Raw genomic sequence first — 22,292 nt, forward strand, 5'->3', positions numbered from 1 at the left:
AAGGAAGGAAGGAAGGAAGGAAGGAAGGAAGGAAGGAAGGAAGGAAGGAAGAAAGAAAGAAAGAAAGAAAGAAAGAAAGAAAGAAAGAAAGAAAGGAAAGGAAAGAAAAAAAGAAAGAAGGAAAGAAAGAAAAAAAGAAAAAAGAAGGAAAGAAAGAAAGGAAAGAAAAAAGAAGGAAAGAAAGAAAGAGAGAGAAAGAAAGAAAGAAAAAGGAAGCCCTTACTAACAAATAGAAAGCTGTTAATATATATATATATATATATATTTTACAGAAAAGAACGTATAAAACACAGAATGACTTAGTATGAGGAGGCAGAGGTAAGTGATTACAATTTAATATGATTTTGATATGAAAACTTGATGATAGGGTAAAGCTTTATCTTTACTTAGCAAAATACTTCCAGAGGTTCAGCTTCACTGGAATTAGTAAGTTAGCAAGCAGGTGGCTGGCTATTGCCAGCATTCAGGCAATGTGTCATTTAATCCAGCTCAGGGTAGGTGTCATTGTTAGAGTGCTCAGTTTCTGGCATCAGCTGACAGAATCTCACTGCTGGAACAGAACAGAGTTAGTAAAAAGGGGAAATGTTTGCAAATGTCCTTTCATGTAGACAAAAGTGTGAGTGGAGAGGGAACTTAAAGAACAGGGTAGGTTACATAAGTAGAAGCAAAATGCAAATATTATCTCATTGCTCAAGTTTACTGTGCAACAATGAGCTTAGAGTCTGCAATACAGAGATACAAATTGCTTAGAGTTAAGAAACAGTGTGAGAAAGGATGCCTTTAATCCTATCTAATGTCATCTGCATTCACTTAGAGTGGAGAGTGTGAATGTCCCAGTAACATAACATAGATGTTGTAAATCTACCATGGAAACAATATTCTGACTTGGACTCCACTTCCTAGAGAAAGGATTAAAAATACCTGCAGCATGACCATCTTAATGGAAGAGGTTGAACTTTCTGTTAGGCAATGATAAAACATTTCTTGATAATCCCATTAGTTAATACTGAGTACAGGTTTGACATGTGGATAAGATTTCTGTGACAAAATAGCTAATCACATCTATTTCATCTGACAGACAGCTGATGGGATGCATCTTTTAATTCTTCTGGACTGGAAGATAGTACAAATGTGAAATTAATTATTTGCAGGTTTAAAAATTCAGATAGGTGAAACATCTGAGTAGAAGTACATATTTTTACTTATGTACATGTTATTTCATATTGACTGTTTACATGAGAGATCAGTTATACCTTGCAATTTTAGATTTAAAATATTAATATTTTATACAGTGATAGTTGAAATCATCAAATCTTTTGATTGTATTATGGGCCAAGAAACGTCTCAAGTACAATGTTTTACTTTTAGCATCACAGACTGTGAAAAATATATCGTACAACTGAATTACATTTTATCAGGCACTTCCACAGTGATTTATCCCAAGTGTAAAATAAGAAAAAAACAATATTTTCACATTATAGATATATGTCTCATTAATCATTTTTTGAAGTTTAAAATGCTTACATATAATGAATTGTCTATTAAATATTCATATTTGCTTTTAGAGGCTTGTTGGAGAAACACTGCTTTGACACAGAAAAAGGCAATTTATTTTTTGTCAAACAATTAATTTCACAAACTTAACAATCAATCAAACACACAAAATGTGCAGGCAGGCTTATTATAGCTTTTGCATACAAATAACCTAGAGGAACTGAACAAGGTGCTTATCACAGAATCATAGAATAACTGAGGTTGGAAGGGACTTCTGGAGGTCATCTACTCCAAACCCTGCTCAAAGCAGGGACAGCCACAACCACAACTGTGGCTGAATATTTCTATGGGTGCACACCTTACAACCTCTCTGGGCACCACAGCCACTCTGGATGTAAGGACCATTACTGGCCTTCCACATGGATGCAGAAGTGTTTGCAGCAGCACAGATTCTGAGCACCTGCTCGTGCTCCAGCAAGGTGAAGGCATTTGGTTTTTCAACTTCCTTTTCAGGCTCTCTTAGTTCACACATTCAAGGAAGATAAGAATTACTTATATGACTGTCAGCCAGGACACCAAAGTCTGTTTGGTGTCAGTGCTTTCCCTGTAGTTCTCAACTGCAGTCTGTATATCTTTGTATTTGCCAGTGTAACGCAAAATTCTTTCTCAAGAGAGATACCAGTGAATTTAGCAAGACCAGAGCTGAGGAAGATCCTAGTCCAGATTACACCGTTAGGAGAGAGGCTTTAGTGCAGACCACATGCCATAATGTAGCCCCAGGTTACTCAGGTCAGCTGCACACTCAAAATGTAATATGATATTCCTCACATCAAGGGAGTAGCAGAGTCAGTGCATGCATCTGGTTGTGCAGGGAGCTCATGTTCTGAGACTGCTGCCTGCCTCTGCTCTGCAAGAAAGAGAAAGTCTCAGAAGACCACTCTGACAGTACCTTCTCAGATGTAACACAGGTCCCCATTCTGCCAGGCAAAGGAAAAGCACCAAACAAAACACATGATCCAGTTAAATGAAGGGGAATGATGCCCATGAAGAACATGAATAATTACCAGTTATAGCTGTCCATAAACTCTGAGAGTGTGGGCAGCTCAGATGCTTCTTCCCCCAACCTACATCCCAGTTTTCTGTGCTTTATCTTACTGCTAGTATTATTAGAACTGGGAAGAGTTTGAGGAGCCATCTTTTGATGTCATTTTGCATTGTTTAACTCAATGCTGCAAAACTATTCTGTCTGGCTCATTTGTGGACAAACAATGAGTGAGCCACTTTCCCATTCCTCTCTGCCATTATGCAAATAGTTAGGATATCCTTTAATAAGGTGGCTATAGTGAATTTCTAAGCAACTGCACTCTGTTGTTTTACTAAAGGTACTCAAGTTATCTGATACAATGATAGGGTGTAAACAACAATTTTACAAGGGAAGTTTTGGAAACTTGCAGAACAGCTGACTCTCCAGATACAACACCATTACTACATGAAAGGGAAGAGCTTTCCAAAGCAAAACATGATGGTGAGAATAGGCTTGATAGTAACTGGGAGCTGTTCAGTTCCTAGTTCAGATTACTGCAGTTGGGTAGATTTACCTTTTTTTCTTTTTCTTCTTTTTTTCTAAGTCCCAAACTATACTCAGACTATGCAAGACTACCTACCAAAATAAAATAAAATAAAATAAATATACATATAAAACAACAAGAATTAAAGGCTAATCTATCCTAATGTTCTGGCTTCACCACATCACAGTTCCATGTTGATCATGAAAATGAAATTTTGCAGTCTAGTGTAGAAAGGAAGTTGAAATTGAAATATGTAATAGGATCTCTAAACCTAGAAGGGAGAATGCTGTATCCTTTGTGCATTTCTGTACAAATCCCTTCATTTGCTAGATGTACTTTAAATGAAACAGGGTAAATATATGATAAGGACAAATTATGGTTTTCCTCTGTTCTAATTTGTCATAATAAGGCAACATCCCTTCATGGCACAAGGTACTGACAAGGCAGACACCTAAACACTAGCTCCAGTTCTAAACAATTATTGCTACTCATAATATGCCTATTGGCTATTGGCATAAGGCGCTTGATGAAAACATCTCCCATGTGACACAGAAAAGCAAAGCAGCACCAGATGGAGCCCAGTATTTTAATGGCTTGGGTAAATGGGATAGAGGACAAGGATGATTTGCTCTCCTAGTTCAGAGCTCTTACATGAAGATAGAGCAAGAGGTGTAGAAAACAAGTCTTTTTTTTTTTTTTTTCTTGAAGGCCAACGTCATTATCAAGTGAGGTAATGTTCGTTTTGATCTGCTGGCATATGTTTCAATGTGATGAAACTAACCCTAAAATTGTTTGCTGAATAATGCTGAAGATTAAGATCCCTATAACACGGTGAAACTAAGACTTCAAGTAATACATACACTGGCAAAGAATCCCCCCTCCAAATTCTCTTGCTCCATCAAAACCACCATAAAAATATCTTTGTTAACAGACAGTATAATCTTTTTCTACAGATGAATAAATATCCATTCTGTTTAAGAAGTCTTCAGCTAGCAAAAGGCAGACTGTTCAGATTAGGAAAGTGCAAACTTCTTTGTTCTCTATTGAGAGAATTAACACTATGTGTAAAGGTTTTCTAGAATATTTTATTTTGCCCACTTTACATAGAGGGACTGTGTCACTAAGGGCTGCAGCAGACAAATCACAGTCCAAAGGTGGAATAGAAGACATCAAAGTGCTTTTTATCTCTGTAGTACTATTTGGATACTTTTATTCAGAGTAGAACTTTGAAGTAGAATTGAAATTACCACCTATCATATCTCTAAAACTAATAGATTTGGTATACTTACAGCAATCTGTTTTATTATCTTGTATAGAGAAGTGTAAAAATGCAAATTGAAAAGGAAACCAAGATAAAATCCCACTTCAATTAATAATCCCAGTCTTTCTATACACTTTGTAAATGCATTATAATTAGAATTTTTCTTCTATAACAAAGATTTCCTGACTGGAAAATTACAATTCCATTAGATTAAATCTCTGAAAAGAGTCAATATGACTCATACGCCGAGGGCCCTCTCACTTATAATTCAATCATTTTGTTGAAATGAATTTGTTTAAAACCAAAAGCTGGGCCTAATGAATATTGGAAAATGTATTTTAAAAATGGGGGAAAATTTCATTAGTGCTACAGTAGTAGACAATGGGAAGAAATTATCCAAACTACAGAAAACTTTCTCAATATATCACTACTTAAGGGATTATAGTTGTTAATACACTGCAGGTTGTCCTTCCACATATCTAAAATACAGAAATTTTAGTATGTCCAAGAAACACAGTGTAGAAATCTTCTATTTTGAACAATTTTTGATACAACTTTATAGAGACACTATACTTCTGCTGTAGAAACACCTACACCTGTAGAAACGCCCTTAAGCATGATCTCTTTCACACATGACAATATAGTAGTGAATTTGTTAAGAAAGAAATGGTATTAAAATTGTATGACACATACCTTTAAATTGTATGGCACATACCTTTCTTTGCTCTTGCTAGTACTTACTGAAAGGTGTACAAATGTTATCATCTCAGTAATAAAACTGATAAATTTCTTTCCTACAATAATCTCCTTGCCCTATACTGCACAATTTCCATATTGCTTTTCAAAGAAAAATAAAATAATAAAAACAACAAACAGAAGAGATTTCTGCAGTGTTACATTTTAAAGCAGCTCCTCTCCCACCATTCTGTCTTACACACACACAACACTTGACAAATGTTTCCCACTGATATATTTGTTTCCTCTTGCAGGATCCCATCTCTCTGTTTTGCTTGTCTCCTCCTCATCAGTCTGTGTCACTTTTCTCTCACCAGGTTCCCTCACACCACCACAGAAGGCTATTTCTCCTGCCGATCACTCGATCACTCTCTGACTCCACCATAACTCTAACAGATGTACGAAGGAGGCAGTTCCAACATCAGACCTCTTCTAATTACATAATTACAACCTCCAGAGGGAATTTTTTTTTTTTTTTTTTTTTTTTTTGAGCTGGAGGAAAATTGTATTAAATGAACTTACGTAAAATTTCACAAACTACCAAGATATGGAAGGAAATGGACTGCTCTCCACCTTCTGAATGAGGTAAGGAATAACAGTATTAAATTGTAGCAAATAAGATTTAGGTCAGATACAGAAAAAAAAAAGTCTGGCTGAACAGTGCTGAAACATTAGAGTGATCCGTAAGGGAAGGCTTCTGACATTAAGGCAAAGGTTAGACAAACTCTTGAGAGTGTGTTGCTGTCCTGCCCTTGGAGCTGTGGGAGCCTTCCAGTCTCCTCTACTGCAATTTGCTACAGGATCAAGTAGTTTTTAAATCATTATAAAATCAAACCTCTCTTATTGTTCATCTTCATTCTGCCCTGGAAGATGTGGTAATACAAGGTAAATGAAACAGAGTATGTTGTCATAAGAAATAATACACTAGGAGACATGAACATAGCATGAACCAAGTACTAGGAAAAAAAAAAAAAAAGAAAGGCAATTCAGAGAGCAAATAATGGTTAGATATCCTTTTCAAAGCCACAGATCTGAAAGGGAGATTCTATGCTCAGCATAACTACTGCTTGGATTTAGCTGTGCCAAAAAGCTGTGAAGCCCTGAAGTGTTGTTAGGGATGAGTTAATAAGTAGGGTTTCCATTGGCAAGGGAAACAAAGAATTTTCTAAACAGAGTCAGAACAATAAAGAGCAGTGCTGGGGATTGACACATCACTCGTATATTTGGTATAAATCCCTGACATTCCTACCAGGAACAGGATGTAGAAGAAATGTGGGAATGTTTGAAAGAGGATGAGAGGTTCAGTCTTGGGAAAAAGGCAGTGCTAAGAAGCAAACTCAAAGCGCTCCACAGGACAAGCCAGTGCTGGGAGACCCAGAGTGGGAGAAGGACAGAAAGAATTCCTTAGTTCCCCTGGTGTGCCTGAAACAATGGCTCAAGCAGGAAGACCTTTAAGTGTTAAGTATGAGCTAAAAGTATTTTTTGCCATATTTTCTGCTTAAGTTCCAGTACCTAATCCTTTGCTAAAATAGGATGTGTTTGCACATTATTATTATTATTATTATTATTTGGTATTTATAGTAACCTCAGATGAATCTGAAAAGACCAAGGCATAGCAGCTTCCCAAAGGCAACAGATTCAACTAAAATGGGTCCACATGTCCCATCTAATACCAGTCTGCTATTTCCAGGAGTTGTGATGTGGGGCTGGAAGGATCATGCTGTGCTTGTGAGTGCTAAATGTGGGGAAAAAATCCTATATCATGCTCCCATGTGGCTGTTAACATAATATGCCCTGGAAAGAAGGCAGAAGTAAGGAGAACTCTTGACTCTGGAGAAATTAAAACTGTCACCCATCCACCCCATTGTTCTGCTTTCACCATTCTAAAATATAAATTTTGAACATTATTTGTCTGTAGTACTTTCTGTGGAATATAGTATTATTTTACTTACAATCAAAATTAATTTCTGAGATCTCCAGGTTCTGTAGGTATCAAGATCAAAATTAAGAGGTTAAGGTCATTAGAAACATATCTTCCTGTTGTTAAAGACATACACTTGGCTGAGAACAATTCAATTTACAAGAGGTTGGGACCTCAAGAGTAACACAATGTAACAGATCAGTGCTTTTGGATATTGGTAATAGCTTGTTGACAGTGCTCTAGGGCTTTATGGACAGTTAGTGAGAATGTTTTTTCCAGCCTTAGGAGAGGTGTATATGCACTTTTTAGAAAAAAAATACAAATTGTAAGTATTCAAGAAATCTTGAAACATATTAATGCTTCCATTGCAAGTTTTTAGGATGTGAATGTGACAATATCTGAGAATGGAATGAGAGATGGATGTGCAAGTAGTTCATTCACTTCCAAGTATACTTCGATGAGATTTGTACCAAACTGTGTGTCTGGCACTGTACCTCAGACTACTTATCTAATTGTACTTTCCTGTAGTCACAGGAAGGAAAATGGCAGTACAGTGGACCTGACTACAAAGGCTGCTGTCGGCTCTTTTCTGCACCAGGGTTCTAGTCAGGGCTTTATAAAATCTTTTTTTTTTTTTTTTTTTTTTTTTTTTTTTTTTTTTAATATTAAACAGTATCTGTATCTGATGGAAAATGTCCTTACAGGTAATCTATGACATAAATTCAGAACAAAATTAGTAAATATTTTTTTTTTTGCTAGGTATACATAGTTAGTTCTACAGGAACATTTCATTGATCAGCTGTGATGCCATTTAAGAGAACTGCATTTTGTTTCAACACAGAACTGAACAAATTATATGAAAAGGAAGTAAATTGAACACAATTAAAAAAACCGTGTAGTTAAACACATGAAAATTTCAATTTGATTTAACTTCAAAAGTCATAGTCCACATGAATTAACATGTTTTCATGTGTTTCTGGATTTTATAAGCACTTTTAAACATTCAGTTGTCTTTTTTTCTCCCCATTTTCTCTTTTACAAAGCTAAATCTTTCTAATCAATTATCATGGCATCAAACTATCAAACACCTAATTTTGAAACTATTCAAAAAAGTTTTCACATTTTTTTTCTCAGCTAAAAGTGGTTGCCTCCTGACTTTACTACTAACAGATTTATCTTTATAGTTGGGCTGTCCTACCTGGATCACATTATAGGGTATTGCTGTAAAGAAACATCAACCTCTTTAGCTCATGTCGAGAAGAATGTAATCCCAGCCTGAGATACTACTCCTGAATTTTAATGCTGTGATATTACATATCCAATAGTGTGCAGTGTCATGGTTATGGATGTTTATCTCTGGTTTTGCTAGTGATTTCTTGGGCAAGTGGATGTTTTCTCTGTGCAGTTTTTCTTCAGCACTGAAATGGGAATGACACTTTCTTCCCCACAGCAGTGATATGCAGACCCTGAATAGATGCTCTGTAAGTGTTTTGAGGGCCATCTTGCAAACTGTAGATTTGGAAATGGACTTTCATTCCCTCTCTCCTTCACTATCTTCAGTTATGTCATACTTCATATATATATAAGATTTATTTTAAGATGAATGGTAAGGGCTTGTGCAGTATTTCTAAATGTATTTTATACTCAGATTTTTTATATGGGAGCTATACAGTGAGAAGATGTCTATTTTACTTATCTGCCTTGATTTAATGAAGATATACCTCCATATCTTGACTCTAGCTTCTTAATGCTTAATAACCATCACCTTTCTCCCCCTCTAATCCAAAACTCCAATATGTTAATCTTCCCCATATCATTTTTACTTTGTGCCTTTTGGCTGGTGTAATGCATTAGAAACACACATGAATTCTGTTTCCTCTTGCAACACAGACCAAAAAATGTCCAATATTTAAATGTAAATTGACATAGAAAGCACTCATCAGTTCACTGTCAAAAAAGCATAGAATAGGAGATGTCAAAGACTGGAAAATCTGTAGAAGCATGGTTTGGGGGATAGGTGTAGAATTGAATGTTACAGTTGTCTCACAATTCTGTTTGCTGTTTGTTTTACACTCTACCAGTATGGAGGTGACCCTACAGTCCATAGTTCTACTCATGTAAAGCTATAGATACCACCTGGGGACAAGAAGAACAAAAAAGTTTATCTTTAGCAGTTTCAAGTTATGTGGTGTGCCATATATCTGACCCAGTTTCCCCTGCTGGACACTGGCAGGCTCATATATTTGCATCAAAACTCTGGTTCTATCATGGCTCTAAGCCCACTAATCCTGAGAAGTTGCCTGAAGGCTTAGTCCCGGAAAGCAGACATCACAGGTATGATTCAGGGCAACTATGTTTAGAAGTCTGCACTGGAGAGGAACAGGCACCTTCAGGGTACAATTCACTTGTTCTACTTCAGCCTTCCATCCTAGACTGAAATGAATTGCTGCCCAGAAGGACCTGTTACTTCCCCGCCAGATATCTATTTTGCAAACAGCCACAGCCAAGAAGATTTTTTTTCTTCCTCTTTTGGGTCTCTGTACCTTATTTTCACTGGGTCCCCATTACCTTCTTTCCTCATCATCCACCCCAACTTCTGCAGTAGTGTAGATACGCTAGTTCCTATAACTCCACCTTCATGGGTGGCTCTAATTCACTCTCCTATGAATTTCTGAAACTAATGATAGAGTCCATAAACTTGCACTGGGTTGTTGAACCTGGGCACTCTACATAGAGTAGAGTACAAGCTTCCATCCAAACAGGACGTTTATCCCAGTGCTGTCTCAGAAAGCCACAGTTTCTAATAGCAGTGGCACTCATTACAAAATCAAGAACATGAAGGGCCAGGTTGTATTCTGCATTGAGCTACATATACAAGTTGTATTCTGCATTGAGCTACATATACAGACAAAAAAAAAGAAAAAAAAAAAGAAAACCAAACCAACCAACCAAAACACACAAAACAATACAAAAAAGATGACATTCAGATGTGTCTTCCAGCCAGCACTTCTATAGCAGTAAGAGTGCTTGAGCTTCTCCAGATTACCCAGGAAGTGTGGTCACAGATCTGATTATTAATTTGTGAAGGGCATAGGCACAGAAGTTTAGGAATGGAAAGACAAGTTCCTAAGTGGAGAAGAACATATAAAAAGAAGTGTATGGTTTTGGGAATTTCTGGAAGTTAGGCAAACATATACTAAAACTGGGTCAATAGCTGCCTTTCACTTAAGACAAATATAAACAGTAACTGAGATCCTCTATAGAATGGATATATATATATAAAGAAGTGAGAAAAAAAAATAAAAAATGAGCAAAATAAGCAGGAAGTTGTACTACGCACATTCTGAGGTCTTTTCCAAAACCAATTATCCTATAATTCTATAAAAGGGCAGGGAAAGAGCCAGTCTAGGCATGAGTGCTTTGTGATATGCAAACTAACTTGAGAGACACAATTCACTGCTTACCTAGTCAGAAGAGATAGATGTGCATACACTGGGAAGAGGAAAAAAAATCACAGTTTTAAAGAAACGGAGCTGGTGAAGAAAATGATCCTAAGAAAAACCTTTAGAGGGAGAACTTTTTGCCTCAGAGCTGGCTGACAAGTATTCAGTATCATGAGCAAATAAAGCATCTTCCATGTGATTCCACCAGACTCTAAGGAAACTTTATACATTTCTTTTCAACAAAGAGGATTGCAACAAAGAGAGAAAAAACTTCCTTCTGCTTTTCACTCCCTGGTCAAAATAGTGTGCAGGGTCCTTAACTGGAGCATGCTTCAGGTTACTTGGTGAAGGGATTTACAGGCCTAATCTGTACACTCAAGTAGAATAACTCTAGAGCTGCTAAATCCCCATCAGACCATCAAATTAAGGTCTATTCCAAAACAGTTTCACATGCCTGCATTACAACAGATAAAAAAAAGTGATGCACATAAACATGCCTGCATAGCTTTTTCCTAAATGTGGACAGCTTCTATTTTAAATAAATGAAAAAATGCATTACAGTAGTGTATTTTATTGATGTTTGGTAATTGAGAAAAACAGATCTGAGCAATTATTGGAATCATAAGAATGTCTTAAGTGTCTCATTTAAATTGATATTTTAAATGGCATGGCCTGAATAAAAAAAAGGTAATATTAGACTGATTAAAAAGACTTCATGTAATTTTCTTCTCTCTCACACACACAAATAATAAGAAAAGAGATGAATGTCACAATATATTAATTAGAATTTAGGAACTACCAGTCACTACCAGTCAAGCAAATAAACTTGCTGATATACTGCTTTCAAAAAACATTTTTCCTTCTGAAATGAAGCCAATTAAACTAAAAATGTGAAAAGAATACACTAAAATCAGATGAATGGGTTGTAACAGCTCATTATGGAAGATAATTTTCCAACCAATTTAATTTAAAACCTAAATTCAAACCCTTATATTTTTTACATAATGAAAAATTTTATATTCAATGATAGGTATGTCACTTCAGAAACACAGAAAGTTGTAGGAAAACTATATACTTCTACTTCATATGTATAAAAGTATGTGAAAATCCTTGATTATTGAATATTTATAACCAGCATATAATGGCATTTTTTCAAAATATGATATTTACAAAGCAACCTGAAAGAAGAAGGTAAAACAAACAAACAAACAAACAAAAACAACAACAATAACAAAATCCACACCACTACCACACGCACACAAAACAACAACAACAACAACAACAAAAAAAACACATGGAAAACAAAGAGAAAATTTCCCCAAATCTACCAGTCGTTAAAAATAACAGTAATTTTGCATATTACAAGATAGAGTTATGTTTTCAAAGTTCCAAATTTACATGTCTCTATTGTTTTCTTCTGTCTTCATTCATTTTCAATGTGGAGGTTTTCCTCTTTTTGAAAAGTTTTGAATTTTAAACAGATTAAAGAGATGGTTTTTACAAAAGTAACCTCAAAGGTCTTATATTAGTGCTTGACAATGGAGACTTCAGAAAGGACAATCAATCTTATTTCTTATAAAAGGAAATATCTACTTGAGTCTATTAACAGAAACAACAAGCTATACCTAAGAAAAGTAGTAAATATTGCACCATGAAACTCTTCTAGAGGAAAGAAATTGCTCTATTTTTTTTTTTTGTTCTAAAAGTTCTGACAGTAATTGTTCAAGAAATTTCTAAATTGTTCCACCTACAAGGCACTTTCATAGATTCTTTCAAAAGTTTTAATGTATAAATACAAAAGCTGTCTGTACACAGAAGAGAGTTTTGTAAATTAGATAAGACTTTAAGCAGAGGGACATGACTAATTGCGACAGCGGTTTCAGTCAATGGGCTCTCTGAGAAACGTTATTTCCTCAGCTTTATTAAACTGAATTTACAACATCACTTCATTACCAGTCTGAAACAGCAAGAAATGAATACATATATATACGCAGTGAATAATGTTGGTTTTAATTTGGGTCCAGAGAGCCATAAACTGAAACATCTTTGTCAATAAAGTCTGAGCACTGAGGTCATTTGACTATCTCTATTTGTGAGGCTGCTACTGCAATTTAAATACAGTTATTCCAAGGTGCACAGCAGCAGTGCTCCACTCACTCCATGACTGAACTAACCTGGCATACCAAAGAAAGAAAGTGTCCGATGAGAGGATTTGGACCCCTGTACCAGGAGATGGTGAGGAAGGAAATTTTTCCCTCCAGAATCATGCTGCCCTCCTGGGACTGCCTGCAAGGGGTGCAGCCCCACACTACTTTGTACTGCTGGGGAAGACCCAAATAATCCCTAACCATCAGGGTACTACAGATATTTGAAATCATCACTACTTGTTCAGAAACATAATGCAGTAAACACAGTGCCATCTTTTCAAAACAAGCTCAATGCCAAAATCACCAACACAAAATGAGAACCTGAAACACACTCATGGCATTTCCATATACCCTGTCTTTCTGTTCCCTACAGACAGCTCTAGATTTCTACTCATTAAGCCAGCACAATCAGGGAGAGTTGCAGGAAGCCAGTCATGTCACCTTTGGGCAATGAAAACTCACTGTGCATTAAGTGATTGCAGCCTTGTGGATTAAGCTTGGTCCTGATGCCACTAGCATGCAAATAACATCTCAAAAATAATTGCCGTTTAAGAGCAATTACAGTAAAGGGAAAGGTGACTTTTGACATATAGGGGACATCTCATATGAAACACGTACTGTGTTTTTTAATCTATCTCCTCTCTGTTTTTTCCCTTGAGCTTGGTTCAAAAGGTTTCCTTTTTGGTTCAAAAACCCTTCAAAAGGTTTTTGACATCCTGATATCTAAAGACTGATGACAAGAAACTCTTTGACAAAAATGCCTACTCAGCATTTCTGAAGGAAAAGAAGTATCTCAAAGGCCTTTATATCCTTTTTCAGTTACCAACATATTTTCTATATTACCTCTGCACTTCATGCAGGTTTTTTTTCAAATGTAAAACAAATTTTCAGCAACAGTGACATCCAATTTCTTAGTCTACTAACTTTACACAGTCTTCTTAAGGCCTTTGTCAACTCAAAACATATATATTTCAGGGCTCCCTCAATCATACAAAAAGGTAATTTTTAAAAACGGTTCACTGAAATTTCAGTTCAGACTCTCTCCATTCAGACTTCTGTGAAACTCCTTAAATTTCTAGTCAAGATTGTCACTGTGCTATTCAGTGGACATAGTGTCTGAAAGTTAAAATCGTTTCCCTCAGAGGTCCAGGTAACTGGAAACACCTCCACTGTTCAGTGACAATGTTTTTTGGTACAGAGTACTCTCTGGAAATAGACATCTGTTTATTCATACCGACACATTTTTTCTGTAGAACACTGCTGAAAAGAGACTTCACTTGCTATTTGCACTAGATAATTAACTCACAATAGATCTTTGGGAGACTAGTCTGGTTATAATTTGTTCTGACTGAACTTGGATGAAATGAACATCCTTGTGTTTAAATTAAATAGCTGGAAGCACTTTACTTGTAATTCTTGTGATGGGTTTGTATTTCAGCCTGGTTCCCTTTTTGCAGGAATACTTTATGTCACTTTGATGTCTCCATCGATGACTTGTGGGTGCAATCAGACACAGTGCTTAAACATTAAATAACAAACTGCACCTGCTAATGATGGGATATTATGCTGTTTGTGAAACTGAGCTCCTGCAGGCTGTGTAATTTGTACTGTAAGTTCATTAGCTGTAGTTATTTGCATATGGAATAATAGGATCAGGAAACTGAGACTGAAATAACTTACTAGAGTGCATGAAAGCTACCGAATGCTTGGTATTAGTTACATTAGTAGATTAACATTGAACTACTCCTGATCTTCTCCAAAGACCGAAAAGTTCTAGTGTTGCCCAAATGCAAGTTATTCATACTGGAGGATATCCATGCCACTGTTACAGCTTACTGTTACACTCATTGTAGCTCTAGCACAAAACCAAAATTCTCTCCCATATGTCAAGTGACTGGAACATCTATGTAGTATTTTTCATTATCTTGAGACTGATACTAGCTATCCTTATTTTCAATGTGCCTATACATGAGTGCACATGTGTTTGTGTGCCCAAAGATGTATATGGGTAATTATGGAGAACTGTAGGCACGGAGAGTAATTAGAAGAAAGAGGGTCCTCCATCCTTATTAAAAAGAAAAAAAGAATGGGAAATAATTTGATTTTATTTCTTCTTGAAAATATCCTTGAGTATGTTTTAAAATTAAATCAGCAAGGAAAGAAAGAATGTATAAACTGTAATACATACAAAACCATGTAATTTAAAGTACATTAACATGAAAAGATCCCTCAGCTGACATAAACAGTTACAGAGCTGTTGACTTAAATGATAAGGTGACTGACAGCAAACTGCTCCATTGCAATCAAGGAAGTCACACATTATTATAGAACAGAAAAGGAAGATATGAACTGTATCAGAAATAAGAGACTCATTAGGTCAGCAACCCTTTAAAAATTATTTTTATTTATTTTTATTATTATTATTTTTTTTCCTAGCTGGTGAGCTATGTAGTTTTTCCTAAAAGGAATCTTAGTAGCCGTGAGTGACAACCTCCACGTGGCCTGACCTACCATGGCTGTGCAGTATGGTGATTATCACCCACACAGTTGTCCTGGTCCTTCCTAGTGGCAGGGTTTATACTGCACAAACATTACACTGTGCATGCACACAGATATTTTCCTCTCTGTAAAAAAAGGTAAATAACAGCTAGGAAAAAGGATTCCCTGGCAGAATGATTCACCTGACCTGCACCCTGCTCCTGCCCATCACATCAACTATCCTGGCAAGTTGCAGATAGTTACTAGGCCAGAGGCTGAGCACTCTGTTATAAAATGTATGCTTTGATTACATTAACATCTATAGCAGCAATAAATTACGTACAAACCATCGTCCTTTCAGTAAATGAATAAGCTGAAGTCATAACTGAAAAATAAACTTATAGTCACTCAGAAGGCACTGATATTTTATTGTGCACTGCTTCTCAGGGAGAGAGACAAATTACATAAACTAAGTTTATAAAACACCTTTCCTCACTCAGCCGGTTGGGGCCTGGGAGTCAGCTTAATTCTTTTCTGCCCATGAACCACAATCAGTAGCAACATTTATGTAACAGGACTCTCATGAACAATTGCAGTGATGACGCACAAGCTAGAAAAAAGCGGATCAGTCTGACATAATTGTTCTAGCTCTGCAGTACTAACAGCAACAAGAAGAAAAGTAGTAGATGTCATTTTTGCCAGAAAGAAAGATGATAATATTTGACTGTGCTCAAGAGGAACAGCTTTTGATTGTAACATCTCATATTCACATCATCACTTTCTGAGCATAACTATATTTAAAGTTTCAGTCTTTGAAATTCTTGTTTCTTTTCATACTTGTTATTTTTAACTTTTACCTCACTTTGACATGTCCGTGAGTCTATTTTGGTTTTACACTCAGGGACAAGCCAAGAGTCACAGAGACACTATATAGTGTGCTCTTTCTGTCATCTGTAATTTCTCACAACATTCATCATTTTAAACCAGTCTTCAAGTTGCTGCTAAATATATGCCTCCTACTGAATATGTTTCTAGCCTCTAAACTCCTGCCCCGTTAGTGCAAAATTACAGCCACATTAAGAGAAACTGCTTTATAGAACTATCTACTACCTCACCATGAAGTAATTTACTTCTGTCTCCAAACTTGAAAAGTCATAAAATAACTTCATAAAAAAGTCATAAAATAACATCAACTACTGGAAAAGCTCTTAAAACAAACATTCAGGTACAGCTTATGCCTGATAGCAGATATTTGTTCATACAACAAAAGTGAAGATTATATTGAGCTTTTTTCCCCTTTCTTTCTATTTTATTCTTCTCCTTCAGAGAACACCTATTGTATACACCAGCTGCATATCTGCTGCCAGGTGTTGCCCCAGAAATGTCAGCTCCTGCTTGAGGCATGGAGTGAATGCAATTAGGGATGCCCTGGTGACAGCTTGACACTTTATGGTAGCAATGTTTATATTTTTAATCAGGCACTCAACACAAAAATACTGTTTGGATTGTTCCTGAAAACAGCATACTAAAGTAACATCTTTCATGTGGGAGACACAAAGATTAATGTACAGGCAGAACTCCAAATGGATTGACTGCTTTCTGTAAAATATCATAAACTACTTCCTGAAACATATTCCACATACAATAACTGTGACAAAACTTGCTTTTTAGGGTGGTAAGCAATGCTATTGCTTTAAAGGAGTTCATTGGTTTTATACTGAATTATTAGTATGCATAAATATGCAAAATATATGAAATATATAAAATACAGGGCCTGAATACTGCTTTCGCTACTTAAGTGAATAGTTTCCCTTTACTAAATTTCTATCTATCAGTTTCTACTGGGGTGTCAAATGCCTTTTCAAATAAAGTCTGTATCAATCAACTTACAAATTATAAAGTAAAAATTCGAGACACAATTATTAAGGAAAATTTATTTAGTACAGTTTGTGGTACAACTGCTCTATATGAAGTACTTTAGTGCAGTCATGAGAAGCAAAATAAAATAAAAGATATCATGCCAAGCTCAACTTAAAAGTAGTCTATTCTTAGGGCTACACAGCTAGATCCTACCCAGCACCAATTCACTTTCTATATTTATATAATTACTCAAATCTAAAATGACCCTCTTTTTTCTCTTTCAAGAATTACAAATCCAAGGGTAGTTTGGTTTTGTTCGACCTATGTAGATTTCTTTGCAGTACCTTACCTCTGTCCTGCATTTGAATTGCGTTGTAGTCCAGTGTAAATACGTTGCAGGTGAACAAGCAATGCCTGTTAACTGTTCCATGCTGGCTACCTCTGTGCATGCTCTATTAGTGTACTATGATTTAAAGTACCTTATTAAAAGCTGTATCCACACACCAGCACAGCATAGCTATAGTTTACAACTTACTTTGACTTCACCATTTAGGATAGAGACTAAAATATACTAGTTGAAGCTGCACCAATAATTTAGGATGGTGGAACTAAACTGGATTTGGACCAAGAGGTTGAATTTATAAATCTTTATTCCTATGAAAAATTCATTTGCCCAGTGTAATCCTGACTCTTCATTTTCTCTTGCAAAGATGGGTTTTCCAGAAAAATGCTGGGTCTTTACTGTCTCAGAGGAATGAATGCTGTATTTTGAATGACAGAGACAATCTGCATTTTCTGTTTACATAAAAGAGAAAAGTAATTATTATTATTATTTTCTTAGAGTCAATAGGCTGATCTTAGTCTCAGGGTAATCCTGGACTTGGATAAATATGAAACATACCCTTAGAATGTGGACATTAGTACTCTGTCTCCTGATAACCATTTGCCAGTTAACTCTGGCAGGTATGAGTCCCACATAAGATTTACAGAAAATACTAATTCCTGTTTGCAATTTTATAATCTCTGGTAAGAACTTGCTCCATTTGAAGACTGTTATCTCCATTCTATCCAATACACAAACCTGTTTCAAAGAGTATTAAAAAATCAAAACAGTGAGGTCGTCAGGAATCCCAGAGCCAGGATATCATACTTAGTTAAATCTCTTGTTAGAGGTTGTAAAAAGGACAAATAAAGATAATAAATTTTATATCTCACTGAAAAGAAAACAGTCTCTCTTCCTGGAGTGACGTATATTTTGCATTAACTTTAGAGCTTCTGTGTACATCATCACGTGTTGTTTGTGATCCATACTGGGCTGGGACAACACAGTAAATCCTATACGAATGGACTCAATATACACAGAAAAGCAAGGAGAAGGGTCACAAAAAATCTGTGCTGTTCCACTACATTAGCATTCATTCTTAGAACACTGTTTTCCATACTTTCACTAATTCAGTGATCTATTCCTTGCTTTGAGATCCCCTTGTTGTTTACTACTGGTTATACAGAGCACAGAAACTGGAAGAACTTGCATAGGACAAAATATTTCAGTGTGAATTCATTGGGCAATACCTCCAAAAAGTTATCACAATTTTATACTGTCAGAAACATACCTGTTCAGCTCTTTCTTAGCTACATGTTCCTATTATTTTGCCTCAAGTTATCTCAACAGTCATGAATTCATTTCAGATTTACTTTTTCATTTCATACAGTTAAGTAAATATTTCACTCCCTGTACCCAACATTTCCTAGGTATTTTGCTGTGTTATGCTTCTCAGTGAGTCACAGCAGTATTATGAGGAATGTGGTTACAAAACAGCTGTGTGAATAGCTCTTAAAGTTTTCCTCTCTGCCACTGATTTCACTTTAAAAAAAAAAAAAATAGGACTAACGTGTTTGAATGTCAATACATAGGCAGCCAGAAGACAAATAGAATCAACCCAGCACCACACAAAATTCATGGTACGTTAAAGGTTTCTTTCTTTCAGTCCAGCAATTACAACCTGTTGCCCCTGTATAAGTTGCCTGGCCAAAGAGACAGAAAATTCTCTCATTTTATCTGTAAGGAAACATTTCCCAGTGGAAGCAATATATTTCATATGAACAACAATTAGAAAACAGACCTGCTGTTAAAATATTCCAGAACTGAAATTCATGTCAGTAGTCTCACCAAAAAAGAAAGGTAGAAATGATGAGAAATAATTTAGGCATTAACAAATCACACCACTTATTTTAAATCTAAACATTATTCAGCACCGTTTTTACTCTACAGAAAGGGAGAAAGAGTGTAAAATGAATGTACTTATTTCCTTCAGGATTATAATTCAATTTGGAAACTAAAATGGTCATAAAATATACATGTTAGGTTTTAATTTTAGGTCAGAGTCATACGTTTAAAAAGATTGGTATCCTAGCCTGAGTCATGTAGCACAGCCTCATTTTGATCATTCTGAGTTTAGGAAATATACAATTACTGATGCTAGCAAGAAGTCACACCAAGGCCAAATGAGATTAATAAGAAATAAAACTGCATGTCAGTAGCATAATAGAAACTGAAATGAATAATCAAATAGGCAGAACATTCATGCAGCCTAGGCAGCAAACACCAAGTGGCTTGAAAGCCACAAGAAAAGTCTATAGTAAGCACTTAAATCATTAAGTTGAAAAAGTTCTCTGTACAGAATGCTGCAATAAGTTTCATAATATCTAAAATATAAAACAATTTCATAATTTTCACAGCTGAGCTTAGCACAGTAGTAAATGGCAAGATCTGCAAAAATCACAAAGTAGCAAAAGAATGATTCAAAACTGTTGGACAGATTTATCAATTAGGAAAATTCATTCCATGTTTACTTTCTGTACGAACTTCAGAGACATTTACAGTGTCTCTCCTAGTGGAAGTAGAGCAGAATTCTAGGATGTGAAGCTGAACAACCAGAGAAATGCTTCCATGTTCTTAGGTCTTAGGTCAGTACTCTTACAGACATTGGTACCTTTACAGGAAGCAAAAGTAATAAGGGAATGATGGCTGCCATTTAAAGCATCTAGCAACTACTGTAGCATCAAAGATGCTAACTTCCAGGCTATTACAAGGAATGTAGCTGTATGGTATGGTAACTGTTTGATGTAAACAGTGACAGGTATTTATACAGTTATATCTACCAGTAACTGTGTTCATTCATTCATTCATTAAAAAAAAATAATTTAAAAAAGGCAAGGAAAAGAAGAAAGGAAACATTGTCATTATGCTGGAGAGAAACTGCTTCCCTTCCTTCATTCCTTCCCCTGGTATTCTGCAAAGGAGTGTGCCTTTCAAGCACACAGGCAGAATATCTGTACATACACCAAGTATTCAGTGACAGAAGGGGAGAAAATGTACAGCACTTACATAGTTGACCAAAGCCTGTATCCTGAAAATTCCCGTACCATTTGCATCAATGACAGCACAACAATGCACATCAATATTAGTGTAAGTCGGTCAAACACTAGTAAAGCTAAGTACTCAGAATATCTATTCTACATGGAAGTGAGACTTAGGTCCTGTTTAAACACACAGAGGAAAGTTTAAGAAAATAGGCAAAAAAAAGTCTGTTTAAGCCCTGTTCCTGCTACCTATCTTGTCAATACTCTTTTAGACAGATTACATTCATTTTACACTCCTGTCCAGAAAAGATTCTCTTTTTTAGGTCATTGTGCTAGAAATAGCATTGACATAAAAGATTCATACAATTATTTTGATGTTTAGCATTAAGAAAGTAGGAGAGATTTTAGTCTGTTTTCAAGCTACCAAAATACCATGTAAATTCCTGTGCCTAAGCTGACAGGAGTTCAGGGGTCTTTGGAAAAAATACCAAGAGCCTCAGCAAGGAATGGAGCAGGACGGTGGCTAAAAGGAAAATGATGTGAAGAAGTGCAGATTGCACTCCATAGAATTTAGGCCATCCAAACCCAGCACTTGTTTTCTCTATTGCACAACTCAGTGGATGAAATTCTATGGCCTACTTGTGCATCAGATTGAAAAAGATGACAGTAATGGCCTGTTTTGGCCTTCAGTCCATGTGTCTGATTTTCCTTTAAGCTATGCTTTCCTGCTGCTCTTGCAATAAGTAGTCTATATTTAGGCATGTTTAAAAGCACTTTTCCACTACTACAACAGAACAAAGGAGTTTCAGAGTAAATACAAAACATATACCAGCTTTATTTTTTTTTTAAATTATTACTTTTATTTTATTTTATTTTATTTTATTTTTTCAGGGAAACTCTCTTACCTCTTTTTCCATTTGAAGTCCTTCTGCTCTGATATTTCTCTCAAATACCTCCCTCTTTTCTGTCTGTGGATTGGATTTTCGATATACCAGGATGTAGTCAATCCGACATTTCCCATCTCTAAAATATAGTCCATTGGCTTTATTTTTATCAGGTACTTCCTGTCAAGAGAAAGTTAAACATTTCAGTAATGTTAATTAGCTTTGGTAATTGCTGTATCACCATTTGCATCATTAATTTTCATTAATACTCAAAAGGAAAGATAAGGAATCAGAACAAGTTGTTCAAAGTCGTTTGGTGTTTTACAAACATTTGCCTGAAGTTGTCTGTCAGGACTACAGACTTCCCCAGTTCAAAACCAGGAGGTCTTAGGCAGATATTTGTTGAGATGGGATAGGAAAGAACAGAGAATGCAACTCAACCTTCCTTCACTTTGACAGTCCAGAAAATGTGGAATAACTTCTTACAGAGAAGTTATCTTCAAAGCAGAGAATAACATAATTGAAATTTAAATTTGAAAGAACTTAGTATGGTAGAATATGCATGAGAAACATAAACAATGGCTCAAACATTCACTGTGCTGAGAAACACTAAAAGCTGGTGCAGAGATTCTCGTTGCTTTGTGATAACAGTAGTCCCTCTGCCTCACAGGACACAGAAAAGGAGATGAAAGTCTTGTACCTACCTCACCATACCTCATCAAACTAACTACAGAATTTTATTGGCTTATGAAAATGCTGATAAAACACACTGAATTTATTTGAAAATAATTCCCAGTGTTTGGTCTAGCAGTACATAAAGTAAATATTATTTCTTGGCTATTTCCAGCAAAGTGTGTCTGTTCAAAAGTTTGCTCTGAGAGAAAGAAGCAAGATGATTTCAATGTTAAGAAATGGTCAGGCGGGTCCCTCTCCTGAGATCTGAGAGGCAAACTGCTGGTCTTTTTTAGAAATTCATGAAATGAAATTTTCTTCAGTTTCTCCTCACAATTTAACACCACTTCCAAATAATCTAAATCTTGCCCGGGGGTTAAGCTTTCTCTTTCAAACAAGTTGAAATTGTGTGTCAGTTTGTGAATTTGGACTTTTTCATATAAGAAATTTACACAGTGAATGGTAA

At 35.9% G+C, this 22,292-nt stretch overlaps 1 protein-coding gene across 9 annotated transcripts in view; it reads right to left on the reverse strand.

Annotated features, from left to right (window-relative positions):
* Window positions 1–22,292, reverse strand: part of ANO4 (anoctamin 4) — a 218,113-nt gene that overhangs the window by 74,061 nt on the left and 121,760 nt on the right. For all 9 annotated transcript variants that reach the window (XM_035336210.1, XM_035336220.1, XM_035336205.1 and 6 more), the window contains one exon: window positions 21,176–21,334. In XM_035336210.1, the coding sequence (XP_035192101.1) occupies window positions 21,176–21,334 (159 nt within the window). The remainder of the gene's footprint in view (window positions 1–21,175; window positions 21,335–22,292) is intronic.

The sequence above is a fragment of the Oxyura jamaicensis genome, chromosome 1 (assembly GCF_011077185.1).
Source record: "Oxyura jamaicensis isolate SHBP4307 breed ruddy duck chromosome 1, BPBGC_Ojam_1.0, whole genome shotgun sequence".
Taxonomy (NCBI): domain Eukaryota; kingdom Metazoa; phylum Chordata; class Aves; order Anseriformes; family Anatidae; genus Oxyura; species Oxyura jamaicensis.